Below are 22419 nucleotides of genomic sequence, written 5' to 3' on the forward strand. Positions count from 1 at the left end.
GGTATGTAGACTGCATTACGTTAAGGCTAATGTTGTAATGCAGCATGAAATAGAAATTGGCAAGCATTTGTTTCCCCAAAACAAAACACTGGGAGGGGTTGTTGAGAATCATGAGTGATGTAAGAAAAACGAAACTTAAGGAAAAGTGACCGTATCTCTAGCCCTATAAATTCGAGTGTACTCATGACATTTGGAAGAGGATCTCAACTGAGAAAGACAGAGAACACATCATGGGTGTCAGAGGACTGACCAGTTTAGTGGATGACAATGGACACATTTTACAAGATGTTTCCTTCAAGAACAACAAACTGGTAATCGATGGCTGTAATCTGTACTACTTACTTTATTTTGATGAACAACTGGACCAGAGTCACGGGGGAGACTATGATTCTTTCGAGGGTCTCATCTGTGGGTTTATCAAGGCTCTGAGAGAAAATGGGATTGAACCCTATGTTGTTGTTGATGGTGGGTCTGACTACACAGACAAGAAGTTTGAGACTCTGAAACAACGAGCTGAAGAAAAGATTCACAAAGCTCACGACGTGTCAGTGGGACGCAGAGGTAATGTCTTGCCACTCATCATTAAACGTGTGTTCTCACAGGTCCTCACCAGATTGAAAGTACCTTTTGCAAAGAGCATCGCTGAAGCAGACAGAGAAATAGCCTCACTGGCAAGGGAGTGGAACTGCCCTGTGCTCTCCAATGACAGCGACTTCTACATATTCAACGTCCCAGCAGGATTTTTACCCATCTCACATTTCAAGTGGAAGCAAGGGGGCTTGAAGACGGGTATTCCTGCCAAACTCTTCACTCAAGAAAGATTCTGCTCTTGGTTCAATATCAACCAGTCTCTACTACCAGTTTTTGCCTCCATTGCAGGAAACGATTATGTCAATCTCGCCAGCCGGGGCTTGTCCGTAAAATGGGCTGAATACTCGGAGCTGAGTGGGAGATTTGCTAAGCTCGACGGCTTGCTGCACTGGTTAGGTAGTTTAAAAGATAAAAAGAATGCCTTGAACGCTGTGCTCAAGTTAATGGATGACGGTGATAGGGTGAAAACGAAACAAACAGAACAAGCCTTCATGTTGAGCATGGAAGAGTACAAACTATCTCCTAGCTCATTGGGGGAGTTCTTCAGGAACGGGACCCCACCTTCCAATATTCCAGAGCCTGTGAAGGTGTTGCCAGACTGGGCCCTCCTATCCCTGACGCAGGGGAAGCTCTTCTCGGACGTCATTGACGTTATACTCTTTAGAAGGGTGGTACAGAGTTCCCAGGTAGAGGACATCAGCTTACCCAGTGGAAAAATCACCTCAAGGCCCATACGGCAGATATTGTACGGGCTGCTACTGGGTGGGAGATCCCCTGCTTCGATGGAGACGGGACAGTGTATGGTTGAGGAGTATGACAGAGATGGCCTGAATCTGATTAGTCACATGATCAAGCCTATCCTCAGCGGGCCTGTACAAAAGCTGCAGCTGGACACTCTGGATAAGGTAAAATATATATATATATATGATGCAACATTTCAGTACTTGTCTAAAAGATTGAAAGGATTTTGAAAGACTGATGATTAAAACAAACTTCAGCTTAATTGACTGAGTAAATTTGAAATAGACTCCAAACCTGTTGTAACCCAGGTTACAGTATTTTTTGAGCCAAAGGCTTCAGTCTAGCTCTCCTCTCCGTCCTGCAGGCCCACCTCCAAGATCGTCTGACGGTGATGTTAGAGACCCTGGGAGTGACTCAGTCTCTGACTGGCATCCCGCCTCACCTGCGTCTGCCTGTAAGCGTCACCTGCTATTGGATGAGACACGCAGACCCTCCCCCTGACCTGCCCCTCCTGCAGGCCCTGCTCCTGGGCATGGTCTATGGAGAACTCTGCAGACAGAAGAAGAAGAACAGAGGTGGGGACACTGAAACACACACACACACACACACACACACACACACACACACACACACACACACACACACACACACACACTGGAATGTTGTAATCAGGTTTATCAGGGGATGCAGACTAAACGCTTTTTGCTTAGGTAGCTAAAACCAGCAGAGCCATGTTTGAGCTTTGTTAGCCCTGATTGCTCAACTGTGGGTGATAACTCCTTCCTGTGTATGTATCAGGGATCTCGAAGAGTGAGAGTCTGGTGCTGCAGAGGTTTGAAGGAATAGTCCAGAGATGTACATGGAAGCTGGACCTGGATGTGGCCCATGCCTACAGCCAATGGCAGGCCTGCTTTAAAGACAGCCTCAACTTGAATCAGCTGCTATGCTTCCCCCTAGTGGAGACAGAATGTGCAAGGTAAACTGAAAACCTAACTATAACTGATGGGACCTTTGCACTCAAATTGGACTTTTATCATGTGATTAAGCATATCATTAACAAAGGTTCTTCTCATTATAGTCAAATATTATGATGATATTATAACAACTTGCGTATATGTATAACCAAACTAAACAGTGAATGTTGGGTTTATGACTGTAGAAAAGTGGATTTGTTCTTCAACAAAGGCACTGTGTTTGTACAGTTAAACTTTTCCTTCAGCTACTGTTTGCACTATCTGCAATATTGCACTAATTGTACCCCACTTGTCTTTAGGTTAGTATAGATTTATAAGGTTAGTATAGATTGTTATTTGTATTAGAGGTTAAGTATACTTTCTTGTATATTGTATATTAATTTGTATATTTAGGAGGTGTATTATATTCGATCTTATCATAGATGTAATCTATTATCATAGATGTAATCTATGTTCTGGGTACTTATATGTTATGTTATGCCAGGTTGCTTTGTGTTGTCTTGTCCCAATAATTTCAGTGTCCAGTCTGACCTTGTGTTGATCTGTTCATCTGACAATAAAAGACTTGAACTTGAACTAGTGTTAGCACTAACATTGTCTCTGTTGTTGACCAGGCTGTACAAGGGCACTCTTGTGCACCCCCTAGTGGTTGAACTGAGAAGAGGGGCGAGCCCGGAGTTTATCCTGGCTGGAGGCCCCATCGCTAGGCAGCTGTACAAGGCCCTCCTGGACACTGTGCCCCTCTCCCAGGACTGTAGATCCATCATCTCCACGACAACCAGAGTTGTAGCTCGGGGCAGGACATTGCCACGGGAACCAATGTATGACCTCACAGCCAATCTGAAGAGGCTGGTGATGCAGCTGGAGCAGGAGGAAGAGGAGGATACCTGGAGAGAGATGAAGATAAAGGACACTCCTGCAGAAGACCCGGGCTGGGTCGTCTCATTGAAAACTCGGCACAAGACCAAGCTCAGGGCCCAGAAAACTCCGAACCCAGAATTGTCAAAGCTCCGGGACAAGAAAGGCTGGATCTGAGAATACCTTTATATTCCAACTCTTCAAAATATAAATTATTACAAATTATTATAATTATAAATAAGGGACTTCCAAGTGTTTTTGTAAATCTACTCAATTTAAAATGTTTATTTGTGTTCCTCTGACCATTGTATGCTATTGTAAATGTAATTAACATGTTTTCACATTTAATGTATTGATTTAAATTGTGCAAAAAACTAAACTGTTTTGATAAGTTAGCCAAATCCAAAGATGGACCAATGTCCTCTAAACAAACCTGTGTGCATATAACCACACAATGTGTAATTTTTGAGAACAAGAATAGATCTGAAATCAAGAACAGATTGTGAAATGAGAGAATAATCAGACAGCCAGACATTTCAAAGATTTATAAAACATTTTAATATATAATTATTTTCATACCGTCATCACAGAGCACTGGTTTCTGCTGTGCAACACTCACAACTCATAAATAAAGAATAAAACAAAAACGGAAGAAAATGAAAGAAAACATGAATGTTTCTTTCCCAAACTGCATGAGACCAACGCCATCGCTAATTTCTACTTTCCACACACACACACACACCAAGAGGAAATAAAAAAAAGAGCAAAAGATGTATTAGAAAAAGAGTATTTATTTAAATAGCTCGCGATTTATATGCTTCGGGTGTTAAGTGTTCAGGTTAGGTGCTCTACTGGCCAGGGGGAATTTGTTGTTGCCTTGCCAACGGGAAAAATTCACAAAGCCAAATCAACAACTGGATGATTTACAACGAGAAAATAAATAACAAAGGTACATTGAAAACATAAAATTCAGGGGTTGTAATGTTCATTTTGGAGCTAAATGTGTTAATTCTTGCAGACTTTGGTGATCTGACAGCGACTAAGACTGACAGGCTGCCTCCCAAAAAGGGACAACTCCTAAAAGAAGCCTGAGAATGTAATAAACTTGGGATCATCAATAAGGGCCTCCAATACATACTCCGAAATCAGATGAGATACAGTGAGCAATAGTTACCAACAGCATATATATGAGTGCATATAAATGTCACTAAGACCAATAGATTTGCACTTACATTACAGTGTGGACTGTACAGGTCTTTACAAACTTTCTCCATACCCACTGAGCAAAAGTACATTCCCAAATATGGAAAAAGAAAGTAAGATGCATCCAAGACAGACAGTAAACGGTGGGCGAACAGAACATAGACAGGGTTCTTGGCGATGAGAACACAGACCAGCGTTCCACACAGACTGACAGACAGAAGACCTTAGCTGGCTCAAACAGAAGGTTTGACATATTGGATGTATAGTCCACATCACTATGTTTAACAGTGCCAAATATCAATGTTCAAATATCACTGACGGAGCTAGTTCCACAACATAGAAACTATGTTGCTGAATCTAGAGTAACATTTGTATTCAGTCATTCATTGAAACCAGACATCATGAAAAACATGGCTGTATTTATTTGGGGGAATCAGCATTAGGACTGTGGAAACTGCACTCACGCAAATACTGGTCTGTATTAGTGTTAGAACATTTGAACCAGCCTGACACTTCACAGGAGATGCTGAGCTGACACTTTACAGAAGAAACAGCTCTGATCAAAGAACTGGTTCCATGGTGAATCCAGCAGATGTTCACGATACAAAAACCAAAACAAATCCTTGGGATTCTAATGTAAGGGAATAAGAACCATGTGTGCCTCCAGGGAACACTTGAAAAATAGAAAACAAATAAGAATAATCAACATTATTTAAAACCAAGTCTATTAAATCTCCAGAAAAATCCAGTATATTTAACAACAAATAACAATTTATAGTGGTCAACTCTGACTCAAGTCTACACCAAACCAAAAACATAAAAAAAAGGATTGCACACATTTCAAGCTTTAATCAGAGTGACACACGTATCCATGATAGAGATTGTTAGAGCATGAAAAGAGGGAATGTAGAAAGTCATATCCCTGACTCTGTTAAGCTGTGGTCGCCCACCAACTGCTGAAGGCAAGGTGATACGAGGAAGAGAAGAAACTAGTGGGAAACCACTTAACATCATGAAACCCACAAGGCATGTGTAGACGCTCCACGCAGAGGAAGTCTTCCTCCTGCAGTCTCGGTACCTAGACATGAGCAGCTGATCTACGAGAAGTCCCGGATGTTGCCTCGGATGCTAAAGTCCCAGACATGAGAAGGTGCTGCATGAACTGTTTACAGTGTGGGATAAATAAAGGTCGGACCCCTGGTCTGGAGGAGGGTAGAGTCCGAAAGCAACAGTCCAAAAGATCCTTCTGGAATGAGGATTGGGAGGGGGAATTTATCACTTTAATTTTAAACTGTGACAAAAAACTGCCAGTCTCTGTCCAACCCCCCCCCCCCCCCAATCACTGTCAGTTAGCGCCTCCCCTCCGCTGTGGAGCGTGCGTCATACTTCATGGAAGGAGTCTGAGGCCTGGGTCAGCCGCTCGCCCCCCCGCCACCGCTCCATCAACTTGATGGCCTCCGAGACCACGCACACGGACGAGGTCAGCGCCACCAGGAACAGCAGGTCTGAGGAGCAACATCACGGAGACGGTTAGTGTTTCAAACGACTGCAGCTCTCACTGCCAGCAAGCGCATCGGTCCAATAAAAGATAGAGCGCGGACGGCTCAGTTCAGGGTGTAGTTCGTGTAGAAGGCCACATGGGGGCGGTACTCACCCAACACACTGAGGCTCTCCGTCTGAAAGACGCTCTGGAGCGGGGGGAAGTAAATGACCAGCAGCTGGCCCATGATGGAGCCCAGCACAGCGTAGCAGAACATCCGGTTACTGCACAGCCCCAGCTCATGCACCATCCGAGTCTGACAGGGATTAAAGACCAGGTTAGCAGATGTGTTGCAGGGTTAGGGTTAGAGACTGCTCCGACACACAGGGAGCCAGGACAGCACAGTTTCTGGGCTGGTCAGGGTTCAAGGTCTTTGAGACCAAGAGACTAAACCGTTCCATCTAATAACTGCTAGCTCAGGACCCACCTGGGAACGCGAGCTGAGAGCGTTGAACATGTCGAAGAACACGAAGCAGGTGAACGTCATGGTGGTGTCGCGAGGCGTGATCTCGTTGTCCCGGAGCTGGGAGAGGAGGAGGACGCAGCAGAGAACCAATCACACGGACACACATTAGGTTAGGGTCTGGGGTGAGTGGAGCAGCGCTTTGAGGAAACACGACATAGGCAAGATTGTCTGGGTTAGTAGTAACATAGCAACAGATCAGAACCGTGTCTATAGCTCCCGGCGCCACGGTTACCTCTCTCCAGAAGACGAACAGGGTTCCGCACACGATGATGAGAGCAGACACCAGCACCTTGACGAGGAGGCTGCGTGTGATGATGCTGTCTCGCACGTTCCTCGGAGGCTTCCGGATCACGTCTTTGTCCACGGGCTCCACGCCCAAACTGGGAGGGACAGGAAGCACATATTAGAAAGCAGGGCATCTCGACTGAATCGTATCCGACTCAAAGATGATGTTCAACCTCCCCCCCTTCCCCCCCCCCCCCCCTCCCTTAGGTCCCAGAATCCCCTAGGCTACCTCTGAGCTGGAGGTCCGTCCATGATGATGTTGATCCACAGGATCTGCATGGCGTTCAGAGGGTTGGGGAAGTTCATCAGCGTTGCCAGGGAGATCAGCGTGAGAGCAGCGATACTCCTGAGAGAGCACGTAGGAAGGGACATGAGCTGCTGAGAGGCCAGAGGATCCGGTTTCCTCTCCACGGGAAGACCAACTTCTTTGAGCGCACTTGATACTAGTTCTAAAAGAACAATGCTGCTCGTTCAAATATAGACCGATTTGCTCAAAGGGAAGCCGAGTTATACTAATGACAAAAGTGCATTACAAGCTGCTCAAAGACCATGTGAGCATGTTTAGCTGGGGAGATATCCTCCAGCATTTGAAGAGGACTGGCCATGTAACAGAAATGTTGGAAAAGGGAAGTTTATAACTAGTTTCTAAAGAAATAATGATAAAAGATCAACCTTTTGATCTTTCCGCATTCTATGTAGACGCGTTTGAGACAAAAACAGAGCTGCTTTCGAAAAGAGAACTCACGTGCTCAGCTGGAAACGGACAAAGTTCTTGATGTTGTTGTAAATCCCTTTCCCTTCCTCAATGGCAGACCTGTGGGCGGCCAAACAGAGACGCCCTCACATGACTGAGCAGAGACATGGCGGACCACAGGACACATTTACGCTGGATTTAATGAGCTCTGAAAGGAGGGAGGGGGAGACTGGAGGGGGGGTTACACACATGATGGTCTGGAAGTCGTCGTCCACCAGGATCATGTCGGCCGCCTCCTTGCAGACGTCGGTGCCCGTCTGGCCCATGGCCACACCGATGTCCGCCGCCTTCAACGCCACCGCGTCGTTCACACCGTCACCGGTCATGGCAACCACCGCCCCGATGTTCTGAAGAGACTGGAGGGGCAGGGAGCAGGAGGGGAGACAAAGAGAGATGTTTTAATAATACTGTAAGGCCTACTACTAAAACTTCCCCAGAACTCAGTAACTTGCGACAGTTGTAAAATCTCTGGCTATGGGAAGTGCTACTCAACAGACCATGTCAGACTATTTATGTCCTCAGTATGAACTTCCTTGGGTCTCACCCACATGCTGTGAGTCTGAGGCCCCCACAAGCAGGCCCCCCAGAGGCAGGCCCCCCAGAGGCAGGCCCCCCAGAGGCAGGCCCCCCAGGTCTCTTACCTTGACTATCTTCAGCTTGTGTCTGGGGCTGGCTCTGAAGAACACCACTATCTGTTAGGAGAGAACAGAGAGCACCATGCTGTCACCAGCACCCTGACTGAGCAATACCACTATGGACATGGCACATCACCATGGACACAGAATCAACATATCGGATACTCTTTGATCACAATGGACACAGCATCAGCATATCCACAACTTTGCTGCTTGTCTGACTCAGGAAAGGGTGGTCCATACCCCAGCGCAGCCAGAACAATACGTTGTGCAATAAGCTGTGTGTGTGTGCGCACACTTACCCGTGGGACGATCTGAGAGAGCTGCTGGAGGTCCATCTGGTCCACCTCCTCTCCAGACAGGGACTGAGAGCCCTTAGTGTACAGGCCCAGTCGACTGGCTGAGGACACACACACACACACACACACACTTTAATGCTCATTTAATTCACACATTTTCAAATATTTTCTAAGACCCTATGAGCAGAAAAGGGTCAGAAACAGAGACAGACAGAAAGACAACACAAACACACACCTATGGCGACAGCGGTCTCCTGGGAGTCCCCGGTGACCATCTTGACGGCCACGCCAGAGCTGATGAGCGTGCCCACCGCCTCCTTGACCCCTGACCTGGGCGGGTCAATGATGCCCACCAGCCCCAGGAATGCCAGACTGCCCAGCTCTGCCCCCGAGGCAAATGCCAGTACTGCACCAGACACACACAGTCATCAGACCTCTACAGCCCTTTCACACATTCCCAGAAGCAGATTAACCAAACAGGACACAGAATACACAGAATCCATTGGGTGAGTCCTTCCTAGTATCAGAGCTGGAAGGATCAGACGTGTGTAAACATAGCTATTGTAGGGTAACCAATCCTGTGCTCCATCCTTCTCGGTTGGACAACTGCAAAGTGTTTTGGACAAGGGAGCACCGGCGGTTTACCTCGGAGCCCAGCTGTACCCATGTAGCTCGTCTGTTGCTGGTAGAGCTCCTTCTGCTGGTTGGTCAGGGGCAGCGTGGCGCCTCTGCTGTTGTAGCTGCTGCAATGGCGGATAACCTGCTCGTAAGCCCCCTTCAGGTAGTACACACCTGGCTTGTCCTGAGGAAACACAGAGGATGCCCGAACCATGTGAAGTATACCCCTAGTCCATCCTAAGGGAACACAGTGCCCTAGCATACGACCCCTAACCCTACCCATGCCTGCGCACCTCAAGGCAACACCTAGGCCACTTGATCTAGGATGATCTACTGTGATCTAGTCTGACCTAGTGGGCTCTACTCTGACCTATTGGGCTTAGTCTGACCCCATGACTGTAGAGCTCAGGCCCTCAGAGAGGTAGACCAAGAGCAGATCCTGCTCTCTGCTGCACAGCAACGAGAAGACCACAAATACCTACAATACGGGCCAAACAACCTCACAAAGTCGAAGATAAGAAGGGGGAAACAGCTGCTACGGTGTTTCACAACAAGGAAGCAACACATGCTGTCACTTTTCTATGTGCCATGTATCTTAAGGATCAACCCGTTCTGCCAAGGTATCACGTTGCATATTTCGGGGTGAGGAGTTGCGCGGTCCTCCAGCTCGGAGGTGTCTGGTGTGCTGACCTGCTGCGTGCGGTGGACACAGCGCACGGCCATCCACTTCTGTTCCGAGCTGAACGGGTGCTCTTCTACACGAACGTACTCCTGCTGGAGACCCTCCAGACCCATCTGCAAGGGAAGCACGCACACAGGCACACTTGATCCACACTTAAAGACCTAAATCCTTGGCAAACGGGTGTAAAGGTAAATCAAATTACACAAAAAAAAAAAAAAACACAAACACACGCCTATCCATGACTCAGCACTAACTCTCCTTTCAGGACCTTTCAGGACCTTTCAGGAACTAGGTATTACCTATGAAATATGAATAGAGAGACCTGTGCCAGTGCCCCGAGTTATCTGTAACAATGTTGCAATAAATTCCACAGAGAGACTTTGTTCCACACAGCACTGTACAATCGAATGAAGGAAAATCTCCTGTCCTATTATTCCTAGAAGGCTCCAATCTCCTGGTGTGAAGAGATTTAGAGCCTGTTGTCATAGTGCCAGCTCCACAGCCACTCCCCAGACAGCACACAGGAGATCCGGTTTGTTCCCAGAATGAACTGTGCTTGGGGTTCACAGGTGTGCTTGGTGCTTTAACAAAGACACCAGCCAGTCGTCCAGGTGAGGCACACAAGGGCGTCTAGTCTTGTGAACAACACATCCTCACAAAGTGCGGTGGGAAAGTCTCCACCTTGATGTATTCAGGGAAATTTGAGACTGAGAGACAAGCCTTGTTTGTTGTATTCGTGGAACTGTTCCAGTGTCAAATATTTGTACGTTTTTTATTCATTGAAAGTACCTTCATGGCGAGAGCGACGAGTGCTCCCTCGGTGGGGCGTCCCATGAGTGTGTTGTTTCGGATGACTGAGTCGTTACATATGCAACCAGCCTACCAGGACAAGGAGACACAAGCACGCGAGTTTAGAGACAGCGAGATAGAGCATGTGACCCCGTTGTCTGCAGCAGTGCAGACCGATGACAGCAGATTAGGAACTCGCGGCCGGGCTCACTCACCTCCACCACTCTGCTGAGGGAAGGGTTGGAGAAGCCATGCACGACCTCCCCGTCCAGCAGCACCTCTCCTGCTCCGTTGTATCCCACCCCCGTCACCTGTGACAGGAGAAGACGGAGGACATCCAAATCACAAAATGCCCCAGGCCAGGTTCAGAACCTTCAACAACGAACCAGACCCACGGTCAGCGTAGCCCAGCTACACATGCCGGGTCAGGTCCAAACCGAGCTTGTGAGAGCTCCTCCCCCACCTCGGCGTGGAGTCCGTCCGATGTAAACAGGTGAGTGACCGTCATCTCGTTTTTGGTCAGAGTCCCGGTCTTGTCAGAGCAGATGACGTTGCAGCAGCCTAAAGGGTACGGTGAGGACGAGGAGAGCAAAAGACGCACGTTTAGAATGCACCGGAAATCCTCTCCTGCATCCAAATGGAAAACCTTTATATTCGAAAAAAGCCGAGTGCGACGAAAACTAAATACGATAGAGTGACAAACGAATACTTTAAGGTATTGGGTTGACTGACACTGTCTCAGACACACACACACAACCTATATGTATCTCACCTAGCGTCTCCACGATGGGCAGCTTCTTGATGATGGCCCGCTTCTTCACCATCCTCATCACGCCCAGCGCCAGTGTGACCGTCACTACGATGGGCAGGCCCTCTGGGATGGCTGCCACCGCCAGGCTGGGGGTGGTGGGGAGAGAGGGGGGAGGGAAAGTGCTTATGAAATCACACAGGAAGAGGCCAACCTAATGGAGGGAACCAGACATTACACTGCTCTGGCTGAACATGAGCTCAGCTATGCAGGCGACTTGGAACCATGTCAGGAGTTGTGATAACAGCCATGTAATCTCCTTAGAACTCCCGTGATTAGGCCCAGTCAGATGGCCACACAAGGTCAAAACGACACACAACCGGACGACAGACCAGAAATACACTGTGGTACACGAGATCATGACAGGAACACAAATCAGTACACGGCTTACCTGACGCCGATGGTGAACATGTCTAAGATGCGTTTCCCCTGGAGCCAGCCAACCAGCATGATCACCCCTGAAACACAGCAGCATGTTAGCCATGCTAACCTGAAACACAGCAGCATGTTAGCCATGCTAACCTGAAACACAGCAGCATGTTAGCCATGCTAACCTGAAACACAGCAGCATGTTAGCCATGCTAACCTGAAACACAGCAGCATGTTAGCCATTCTAACCTGAAACACAGCAGCATGTTAGCCATGCTAACCTGAAACACAGCAGCATGTTAGACATGCTAACCTGAAACACAGCAGCATGTTAGCCATGCTAACCTGAAACACAGCAGCATGTTAGCCATGCTAACCTGAAACACAGCAGCATGTTAGCCATGCTAACCTGAAACATGAAAAACAGGATTGATAGGTGATATAACAGACAAGTGTACACTACCTATTATTCCAAACGAATAGAGAGAGAGCTGTTTTCCTAGTAGGTCCATGCTTTTCTGTAAAGGTGTTTTGGGAGCCTATTTGATAAAAGAACAATTGGGTATCATTTAATCCTCAGAATGAAGTTGATTTTTTATAATGCAATACTCAACCAAATACTGTTCAAACTTTTCAAACATGAGTGTTCCATTACCTCTTCTGCTTGCATCATCTTAAACACTTCACCAAATTCGGAATTTTCTCCCGTTCCTATGACGATGCCCTACGAGACAGGGGGATAAAAACCCATTAGGACAACATGTATATACAATGCAGAGGGATGAACTGTCTCAGAAGCGGATCATCCTGTTCAGAGTCAAATCAGTCCACAGCAGCTATGGAGGATGTTGCAGTACATTACCTTGGCCTTGCCGCACCGCACCAGGGTGCCCATGAAGGCCACGTTGCTACGGGAGGTGATGTCACCGTTGTGGGCGGACGGCTGGTGGGAGGTGGATTTGGAGCAGGGCGCGGTCTCTCCCGTCAGGCTGGACTCGTCCACTGATAGGTCAGTGGCCTGGAACACAGAAGGGCTTGGATTACTCTCTGGAGGCGGGAAACCTAATGAAGGGGTTAGGGTTGTATGGGCACAAGTGTGTGTGTGTGTGTACCTCAAAGAGGCGAAGGTCAGCCGGGACTCTCTCTCCAACAGTCAAGCACACCGTGTCTCCAGGTACCAGCTCTCGAGCCAGCAGGTGCTCCAGGTGCCCTTCTCGCACACTATGGGAAGGGAGGGGGGGGGGGATTTTAGTTGAACTAGTTGTTTAACTAGCACACATCTGTGTATGTATGTGTGAGAGAGAAAGAGAGAGAGAGACTGTATGAGGGAAAGAGAGAGACTGGGTATGGGTATGGGTGAGAGACTGGGTATGGATGAGAGAGAGAGACTGGGTATGGGGATGGGTGAGAGAGACTGGGTATGTTTGAGAAAGAGAGACTGAGTATGGGTGAGAGAGACTGGGTGTGAGAGAGAGAGAGAGAGAGAGAGACTGGGTATGGGTGAGAGAGAGAAAAGGTTCTGACCAGTGGCATTCTGGAGGCACCAGCTTCCCCAGCTCTGCCAGGGACTTCTCGGAGCGGTACTCCTTCAGAGACAGAGAAACACAGAGGGCTACCCTCGCCAACATATTCAAATGCAGGCACACATTGACTGCGGACACACGCATGCGGAGGAACACATGCAAACACACACTTATCGACTTCTCAGCAACTGAAGAATACTAGAGTATGTGTTCATTTTTCATGTCCTCGTCAATGATGGAACACTCGTGCATTTCCAATGATGTCTACACTGGATGGAGGAGACAGTCTGGCTGTGCTTCTCCTCGCTCAGCTTAGAACACATCATCGCTACACTGGACACCGTCCAGGACGGGAACCGAGATCCACTCACCTGGACGAAGGCCACTGTCACAACGATGATAATGGCCTGTCAACAGAAAGAAGGAATGGAGGGAGATGTAAGAACCCGGAGACGGCAGCACGGAATGCATGCGTGTCTTCTTGCACAGACGTCAGAGAGCAACGGGGATGTCGTGTTGCCACGGTCGAGTGGACGGGATGTCCTCTTACCACTGTGATGCTGATGGCGTCATCAAACTGGTGCATGAGAACACTGATGACCGCAGAGGCCAGCAGCAGCATGATGAGAGGATCCTTGAACTGAGGAGAGATACATACACACAGTAAGACTGGGGAGAGATCCGCACACGCGCACACACACACGCACAGCAGTAGGACTGAGGAGAGATATATACACACACACACGCACACACAGCAGTAGGACTGAGGAGAGATACACACACACACACACAAAGCAGTAGGACTGAGGAGATACACACACACGCACAGCAGTAAATTTACACTCATATACCCAGCAGTAGGACAGAGCTGGGAATAAGTAGAAGCAAGGAAACCATTTGTCTCAATGACAAAACCACGTTCTTTAATAGTCTAGCAGGCAACAGGCAGAATAGCAGCTGAGCTGACAGGGCAGCCATTTACACTGTGGGGTATGACAGTGCTAGATTAGTGGGGTAACCTCTGATTAGCCAGACAACGGCGCTGTCGAGCTGTTTGACAAGGCAAGAGGGCAACACAGCTAGGAGACAGGGTGTGCAGCACTCAGAAACATCCAATCACAGTGTTCCAGGTCATCCCCGGGCCGTCACTGTCAATTGTCCAACTGCACTGTTTCAGTACACCAGTATTTATCACTTCAGTAGGGGAAAGATGAGGGCCGTGATGGATGGCCTTGAAACGAGATGACAGGAGATTCCTATCCAACACCAGTGCTCTTCCAACCACCTGTTTCCATACAGGCCTGCTGGAGACATCTGCAGCATCAACATGCAGGCCTGCTATTATGCTGACGTGTCCAGCGGCATTCTCTCTTTTGTGCGACACACACGCACGGATTCTTTTTGTGGTGCTGCCTGTCATGTGGAGACCACGCCAGCTCCTGCCAGCTGGGCACTGTGGAGTGGGAGGCCAGGCCGAGCCGCTGGTAGCTGGGTGATAGTTGAGGGAGTAACACTGATAAGAGGCAGAGTATCCTTTACCCTCCACCAGCCACACACACACCACACGGTGACAAGACATTGGAGATAGGGGAGCTTAGTAGATAGGGTGGCTTTATCTGAAAAGCTCCTTTACAGCGACCCCCTGACCCTGACTCAGCATTCTAGAATGGCCCTTCTCATACTGTTAGAGAAAGGCTGTATAGTGTGACCTTGGCTTTAGGCAAACTGGGACCGTAAATATGTAGGGCACAGTAGCCCCTCAGTCAACAGTCCTGACCACACAAACTTTGGGCTCAGTATACCAAAGTTACTACAGACACCAAAGATTAGGCACTGTTCATAATGACATTAGCTAACCAGCATTCTCTTTTTCAATATGTTGCCAAGGCAACAAGAGACCGCAACTTGCAGTCACATCCTTGAAAAGTATTTAACTTTGGATGCTTTTCCTTTTCCCTTTGAAGCAGAAGTTGCGAGGGGCGTCAAGGGGGCCAAACAAAGGCAATAGAAGAACAGTGACAAAGAGAGAGAGAGAAACAAAGCACCCCCATCTCTCTCTTTTATCGTGAGGGAGAGAAAACTGCCTCTCCCGGTGGCAGTGCTATATTTATCAACTCTCTTCTCGCCACAAAGCACTGAGCTCAAAACAGCCTAGATCTCCTCCCTCCCTCTCCCCCTCCCTCTCCCCCTGTCTAGAGGACACTGGGAGCTTTTGTCCTTGTCATAGAAAAGCAGAAGGGGAGAGTTGGTTGAGGAGGAACTGAACTGTGATATTTCACATGTACAAAACACTGCTGTGTGTGTGCGCTTCTTCTGAAACCTGAGGCCTCCATCAGTGATAGCAGCATTGGTACAAAAATTGCTGGAAATGTCAAGTCAGCTCTGGTACCACTCCACCATGAAGAATGCTATAACAGCTAACTGGCTAGATTCAACTTGAATGCAGGCTAGTAATTTATTGCGAGTGCTGCTTGATTGGACTGGTCAAACTCTTCATTTTAAATAGATAAATATCAGCTTTCAAATGTTATACCAGTACTCCACCAATATAAAAAGAAATAAACGTTTAACCTTTTCTTACTTATGATACCTAATTTGAGTAAATAACATAGATAGCATAGTCTCTCACCTGGCAAATATACTTCCTCCATAGTGGTTCCTCTTCATTGATGTCAAACTCGTTCCAGCCATGGTAGGCACGGCGACGTGTCACCTCACTCTTAGACAGGCCGTACTGCAGGTCAGCCTAACACGAGGACAGGAAGCTCTGTTTAAAGTGCATTATCAACACCAACGCCAAACAAAGTTCACCTCAACTGAACTCTGTGCCTACCACCTGTCTGTTTGTATTTGACCGTGGACACCGTCCAGCTCTACACGGTTCAGGTGTCTATCATGCTAGCAACTTCAATATGGGTGAGATAATTAACATGCGATAAAGCTGTTATCGAACAAGCTCAGAGAGAAGCTGTGTCATCAGTGAGGGTAGATTATGTTTGTAAAAGGCATTGTAAAAACCACGAGTCACAGAGAACTACACTTCATTCATTTCATGACTTTTGCACATTTCGTGTGCATCTTCAGATAAGACTTTTTGGATCTATTAAGTGTTGTGTTTCTACCAGTCTGTGTGACATGATAAACGTACCTGCAAGACACACGTAACTTCGTTCACTGGTAGTTCACTGGCTTTCTTTGAGGTTAATACAGGAACCATGGTCTCATCTTCACTGTATGGTTCTCTCTGGGAAAGCTGCAAGACAAACAAAAACAGAAAATAATCCACTTCAGGGATATTAATATCATGATGTAATACAAAACTAATCCCTTGAGAAAAGTAGGCCCAGAGCACACCAAATAACCGACTAACACTGACTGGTTTTAATAAAATATCGTATTTATCTTGACTTTGCTAATGTTCAAACATGAGTCCAGATGTCCCACTGACCTGGACTGGACTGTGTCTGTAACTAAATCTACACTCAACCACATTGTGCCATATTCAGACATGGCAACCCAGAGGGACAAACCTGGCAACCCAGAGGGACAAACCTGGCAACCCATAGGGACAAACCTGGAAACCCATAGGGAGAGAACGCTTTGGAAAGGAGGACAATCTAATTATGGGATGCAATCAAAAACAGCATGACATACCAGAGTGAAGACAGCTAACTCTACACCGTAGAGGCTACTGTTGGTACACTGAGAAGGCAACATGTTGCATGACCAAATTTCATCAGAAGTGAAATAACTTGAATACAGTTAGGTCCATAAATATTTGGACATTGACACAATTTTCATCATTTTGGCTCTGTATACCACCACAATGGATTTGAAATGAAACAATCAAGATGTGCTTTAAGTGCAGACTTTCAGCTTTAATTTCAGGGTATTTACATCCAAATCAGGTGAACGGTGTAGGAATTACAACACATTTTATATGTGGCCCCCCCCTTTTTAAGGGACCAAAAGTAATTGGACAATTGGCTGCTCAGCTGTTCCATGGCCAGGTGTATGTAATTCCCTCATGGGAGTTCGTTATTTCATTGACAAGGAGCAGATAAAAGGTCTAGAGTTCATTTCAAGTATGGTATTTGTGTTTGGAATCTTGCTGTCAACTCTCAATATGAAGTCCAAAGAGCTGACCTAACTGTATATCCTCCTAAAATGGATGATATTACTTATCGTCAGACCTACACCCCGAGGAAAATATTTAAGATAAAGAAAAGCCACTCATACACTCTAGCCAAAATAAAAAGCCTCAACTCACCCTCATCATACCAGACTGAATCTGCATGTTAACAAGTAGGATATTTGAAAACTCCTTCGACCCATGGTAGGGTACATGACCATAGGCTGAGGATCAAACAATTCTTCACACATTCCACTTTTGCTATGTGGCAATCGTGATGATTTGCTGCACTGCCCAGGGAGCGGTAGGCCCTGCTCCTAACCTGCGCAGGCCAGCAGGCTGTGAGCGGGTGAGCAGACAGCCTACCTGCTCTCCACACTTGCGATCCTGACCCTTCCCGTCACCCTGTGGAAGGTCTGTCTGAAGAGAGACTTTCTTGGCCAGTATCCCCCCGACTCCCGTTTAAGGATCCAGTCCCCCTCTCTGGCTCTCTCCTACGGTCTCTCCGTTAAGACGAGACAAAGCGCCTTGCGTAAGAGATGGCAGCGAGTGTCCGGCTGAGAGGATCCCCTCTGATTAAGAGTGACAAGAGCTTAAACCCCGATCACACTCCTCCTCGAGTGCTCCTCTCTCTCTCCATGTCCCGGACAGGCTGGCCTGACGAACGAACCAAGGCTTTCCCTGGGATTGACGCTCGCAGAAGGAGAGGGAGATTAGAAATAGGCGCACTCTCTCCTTTCCTTCCCAACTCTTTCTCTGCACACCCTCTTTCCCCTCTTCTCCTTACACACAGAACAAGCAAAGTGTTAATCATCGTCTTGGAAACTAATTAGATCCAGGTCAAACTCTGTGAATGAGGTTAAGGACTTGTCGGAGGAACAAGGCCACTGCCCTGGGGGAGAGACGCGTTTCCCCACTGAGCAGCACAGAATCACCAGCCAGAACATCACCTCCTCAAAATGTGTACTGCCACAGAAAAGAGATTAGAAAATGGGAGTGTGCTTTTTTCCCCACCCCGTAGGACTGTCCTATACGCCCACGGCTGATGGCAGTGTACATTAAGCAGGTCTTGCGTGGCGATAAGAGGTTTGTGGTTAAGATCCCACAGCAGATAGATGGAGTCCAGGGAGAGAGTGGGGTGCTGTTGTAGCCTAAGCCAAGTAGGAAGCCAGGAGCCTCTGAACCAAGCAACAGCCCACAATACAGAAATAAGGAACTCTGGTTAGTATTCAATGGAGGTCATTTCAGCTACACTAAAAAAAAAAACTGTCTAAATGTGGCTTTGATAATGACTAATGAGAGCTGCTGTTTCCCACAAGCCTAAACATGCCAAGCCAAGAAACTTTTAGTACGGTCTTAACCATAAGCCTGCCTGCATGTGCCTCCAGGGAAGAAGGACGTAAGGAAGAAGGAAGGAAGAGTTGTGTGTTTGGTCTTGAACCTTGATCCCTGACTGATAAAAGAACATGGATTTACTGTTGGGTGTGATTCTGCCAGCGGCGCTCCTCACCTGCTATGACAGAACGGGATCCTCTCTCCCTCAGGTAAACAGGGGTAATGAGAGAGAGCCAAGGAAGAGGGTCAACAGCCATCACAACATCTCCTTCCTACTTCCTACACAGATTCCCTAGCTGCTTCAATTCAGTACTTACAAAGTAAAATACTTCCAAATTTTCAGTATCTGGTCTGGTCACAGAGACATGTCAGTACACAAGAGGAAAAGAATGTGAGAGAATAGCGAGAGGGACAAGCAAAGGAAAAGGGAGTCAGAGACAGAAGGAGAATGTAAAGAGTGATATTTATACTTCGCAGGTGGACAGACTTTGCTAAGAGGACCTGCACAATTCACTGGTCCCAGTCATTCTTAATATCACACAGGTGCACCGTAACAAGTGTGTTATAAAATCTGCCTCATGGACTTTTAAAATGTTACTTTACAGGATTGTTAAGGAAGTTAATAGGGTAGAATGTCTGTAGTATGTCTATAAAATCACCATGCAACATGTCTCAGAAGAGGTTTGTTGTTCAACCATGATGGGTCAGACTTAGTTAGGGGGAAGGTTGATTATGTTAATGTAATAGGATAACGTTCATTAGATAAACAGTCCCACACTCGATATTATACTTTCAGAAGAGCAGAGCTCATTAAGCTCTTTGTACTTGGATTTATATTAATTATTTAACCGATTATCTTTCTTCTTGAGTGTAACAAAGAATAAGACTGCACTGTGGGCTAGCAGTGTTCAGTCTAAGTGAGTTCTGTCTGTGCTGAGACAGTCAGCACCAGCATCTGTTCTTCATGCCGGAAAATGCTGTGTTCTTCACATCTGCCGTGACAGGTTTGTCAAAGACAACGGTTTTGACGGTTGACCAAAATAGCAACCCTGGGCATCGTTTCATCCATCTTAAGAGGACTTCATGCAGTGATTTGAAACATATAACTGTTAATATAAACTGTTAATTGTTAATAAACATATAAACATATAGCCTAGCTGCTTTCTAAAGAGAGAGAAAGAAAGAGAAAAAGAGAGTGACTGTTGAATAGGGATTGGTAAAAAGAGTCTGTGTAGAGGCAGTGTGAGTCAGGCCTGGAGAGACAGGTTTGGTTTGCCACATATTGAAATTACGCCCGCCCACTCCTTAGCAGGTACACATGAAGAGCAAACACGTTCACTCAGTGCCTGTCCCACACTAGGCCAAGTACACGTGCATACATAGCAAACACACAACTGTCCAGTCAAGTATTGAGACCGAGCCTACTGAGCATTTAAATGTATTAACACAGAACATAAAAACGCCCTGTATTTGCTAATGAGCACTACTACGTCTCTGAACGTATGTGACCAATGGGTCTTTTTATCAAATGAAAAATGGAGAAGCCAACACCATTACAGATCTTTTTTTTTTTTTATGTTTTGAGATCAACATCTCAAAACATGACAGCTGCCTCCAAGAAACTGAAAAATTATAAAATTTCTTAGCAGATGAAAATTCTTGGCAATATTTAGCGCTTATTGTGATAAGGTACTAGGCCTACTGCATAGCCTAGGCAAGGTGCTGCCTGACTATTGTAGTCACCATTTGTATTCATGCCTTGTCCCAGTGCTTGCTGACAATTTCTCCATTATGTTACCCATCAGTCTAGACCTGTACTTGCCCTGAAGCACAGGGAGGACATCAGACACACACACACTTTACATGTCCAGCTGAATGACAGCGACATTGCCTGCCTGGACAAGAAATAAGGAGAATGCACAGCTTTAGACACATTCAATTGTCAAACTTAGCCTCAACACAGGGCTCCCTTTGAACAATGTGTAGACACATGTGTTATTATCGTTGTGTTATTCTCTGAAAAAGCACAATTCACAATGCACTGTCAATTCTACCTTTCTCAAGGAAAATTATGGGCAGGTAAGCGTTCCCTATTAATACTGACATATTCTTAGTGTATTCAAACAGGCCTGAATCAAAGTATCAACCTCTTGGTTATCTTGTTCATTGGTGTATCAGAAAATCAATGGATAATTCAAACATCTTGTCGCAGAAAAAGTGGATACCAAATCTGTGTAGAACAAACTTGCCATCCATGCAGGCTAGCTAACGCTAATCTGTTCTCAATTCTCCGTAGCAAAACAAATTGTTATAGAAGACGGCAGTAGACACATTGTGAAGCTAGTTAGCTAGCTAGTTTACAGTATGAAGTATCGCTAGCTAGTCAGCATCAGCTAAATTCTGATGAGAAAATACTCGCGCTGAGTGCAATTTTAAAATTCGCTAGGCTAAATAGCTGGCTACACAACGGACTTGTGTGGTTAAGCACAGAACAGCGGAGTAACCAATGACAGGATAAGGACCAAGGTGTGTAAACAAAATACAACAGGATTGCCAGTCGTTATTTGATAGCTATCTTGCAAATAAGGTTGCCTTACAGCACGCGAAATAGCTACCATAGCTAGGCTAGCAATCAGGCTACTAGGGTAGCCTAGATGGCACTACTACACTACAGTGATAACGCGTTGCTGGTCTTGCGTTGCCCACTCACCCACTACTAGACATGATATCATGTCCTTGAACATCAAAGCTTCTGTTAGCTAAATAGGCTACTGTTGTGAGCGCATTTACCTTCCAATGTATTTTACGTCTACGAACACGACTATGCCATCACTGTTGACAATTACGAGAACGGAGTCCAGTAATCCGGAAACTTACCAGCAGCTCCCGTTTCTTCAGCATCTTCCGTGTAATCTCTGTCATTTGACGTCTGCCTTGGTGATCGTTTATGAGGTCAACACGTACTGGACGGGAGCAGATGAGGAGGGGCCCACATGTTAAATTGTTTTCCAAAGCAACAAGGCAATCAAATTAAATGATACCAAGTGAAAACAAACAAAGGAGTGTTAAAAGACAAACTAATTACTCATGTTGACTGTTTGATAAAAGGAAGATATTTCAATTTTTACTAATATTAGGCCTACTAATATTCTTGTTGATACCATTAGTAATATCTAGTATGAAGTTAGAATAGTTTTGAATGTGTGTGTGTGTGTGTGTGTGTGTGTGTGTGTGTGTGTGTGTGCGTGCGTGTAGTGGTGGGTTATAGCCGTGAAAATAATTTTGAAAATAATAGTTTTTTCATTTAGATTTCATACAACTAATTCAGCACACTAGGAACAGGCAACATGGTTTTCATGCTTTTTATGTTTTCTTTTCTATTAGTGCATACTTAGTTAGCTTTAACAGCAGTAGCCCCTGGGATGTAAGCAGGTAGTAAATTCACATTTACCTGCGTGGGTCGCAATCGTGTCCGATGAGAGAGTTTGTAGTCTGCAGGCTACGAGACGAGAGTCTTCCTGAATAAATATCCACCAAAGATAGTTTTCATTAAAGTACTGTAATCATGCTTCTGTCATTGCGTACCAAGAAAATGTGTGATTCTAAAACAGCCAGGTAGCCTATATTATAAAATCAGGCAGGTTAATCATGTGACTACGAACAACGGCATTGGACAGTAGCGGGGCTCCACTCATATTACCACTTCACCATGAGCCTGGAACCTTCAGTCAGAATGCCACTAACACGCTCTATGGTTTTAAGGAAAGCATCCGAGGAACTTCTGCAGCTTACTGTCATGGAATACAACAGTCTTTTT

At 46.3% G+C, this 22419-nt stretch overlaps 2 protein-coding genes across 5 annotated transcripts; one reads left to right on the plus strand and one right to left on the minus strand.

Annotated features, from left to right (window-relative positions):
* The first annotated feature begins 207 nt into the window (after nucleotides 1–207).
* On the plus strand, nucleotides 208–4488 carry LOC136943768 (single-strand DNA endonuclease ASTE1-like). The gene is made up of 4 exons (XM_067237215.1): nucleotides 208–1496; nucleotides 1697–1907; nucleotides 2131–2308; nucleotides 2921–4488. Exons 1-4 carry the CDS (start codon nucleotides 231–233, stop codon nucleotides 3339–3341), a joined length of 2076 nt encoding a protein of 691 aa, XP_067093316.1. The 5' UTR covers nucleotides 208–230; the 3' UTR covers nucleotides 3342–4488.
* A 281-nt stretch (nucleotides 4489–4769) lies between these two features.
* Nucleotides 4770–21527, minus strand: atp2c1 (ATPase secretory pathway Ca2+ transporting 1). Of its 4 annotated transcripts, none has more exons than XM_067237211.1 (27): nucleotides 21480–21527; nucleotides 16284–16388; nucleotides 15765–15881; nucleotides 13686–13775; nucleotides 13507–13542; nucleotides 13137–13198; nucleotides 12725–12833; nucleotides 12475–12630; nucleotides 12268–12336; nucleotides 12076–12151; nucleotides 11635–11701; nucleotides 11208–11332; nucleotides 10899–10996; nucleotides 10651–10746; nucleotides 10436–10525; nucleotides 9655–9759; nucleotides 8992–9148; nucleotides 8582–8752; nucleotides 8350–8447; nucleotides 8054–8104; nucleotides 7602–7768; nucleotides 7404–7472; nucleotides 6888–7004; nucleotides 6606–6753; nucleotides 6335–6430; nucleotides 6022–6163; nucleotides 4770–5872 (listed from the first exon to the last, which is right to left on the minus strand). In XM_067237211.1, exons 1-27 carry the CDS (start codon nucleotides 21522–21524, stop codon nucleotides 5748–5750), a joined length of 2787 nt encoding a protein of 928 aa, XP_067093312.1. In that variant the 5' UTR covers nucleotides 21525–21527; the 3' UTR covers nucleotides 4770–5747. The 4 variants fall into 4 exon arrangements, with proteins under 4 accessions (XP_067093312.1, XP_067093314.1, XP_067093313.1 ...); XM_067237213.1 differs by having other exon boundaries at nucleotides 16284–16420; nucleotides 21480–21512; XM_067237212.1 differs by lacking the exon at nucleotides 21480–21527 and adding an exon at nucleotides 21393–21454.
* Between the last annotated feature and the right edge of the window lie 892 nt (nucleotides 21528–22419).

This window comes from Osmerus mordax, chromosome 6 (assembly GCF_038355195.1).
Source record: "Osmerus mordax isolate fOsmMor3 chromosome 6, fOsmMor3.pri, whole genome shotgun sequence".
Taxonomy (NCBI): domain Eukaryota; kingdom Metazoa; phylum Chordata; class Actinopteri; order Osmeriformes; family Osmeridae; genus Osmerus; species Osmerus mordax.

What these genes read in the sequence shown, in the direction of transcription:
- LOC136943768 (XM_067237215.1), top strand. Translation starts at nt 231, where the DNA reads ATGGGTGTCAGAGGACTGACCAGTTTAGTGGATGACAATGGACACATT. An exon ending in AGCTGGACACTCTGGATAAG is followed by an intron (nt 1,497 to 1,696) that starts GTAAAATATATA and finishes TCCGTCCTGCAG; the next exon opens with GCCCACCTCCAAGATCGTCT. An exon ending in ACAGAAGAAGAAGAACAGAG is followed by an intron (nt 1,908 to 2,130) that starts GTGGGGACACTG and finishes TGTATGTATCAG; the next exon opens with GGATCTCGAAGAGTGAGAGT.
- atp2c1 (XM_067237211.1), bottom strand. Translation starts at nt 21,524, where the DNA reads ATGACAGAGATTACACGGAAGATGCTGAAGAAACGGGAGCTGCTG. An exon ending in AGATGATGCAAGCAGAAGAG is followed by an intron (nt 12,152 to 12,267) that starts GTAATGGAACAC and finishes TTTATCAAATAG; the next exon opens with GCTCCCAAAACACCTTTACA. An exon ending in CGGACGGACTCCACGCCGAG is followed by an intron (nt 10,747 to 10,898) that starts GTGGGGGAGGAG and finishes CTCCTGTCACAG; the next exon opens with GTGACGGGGGTGGGATACAA.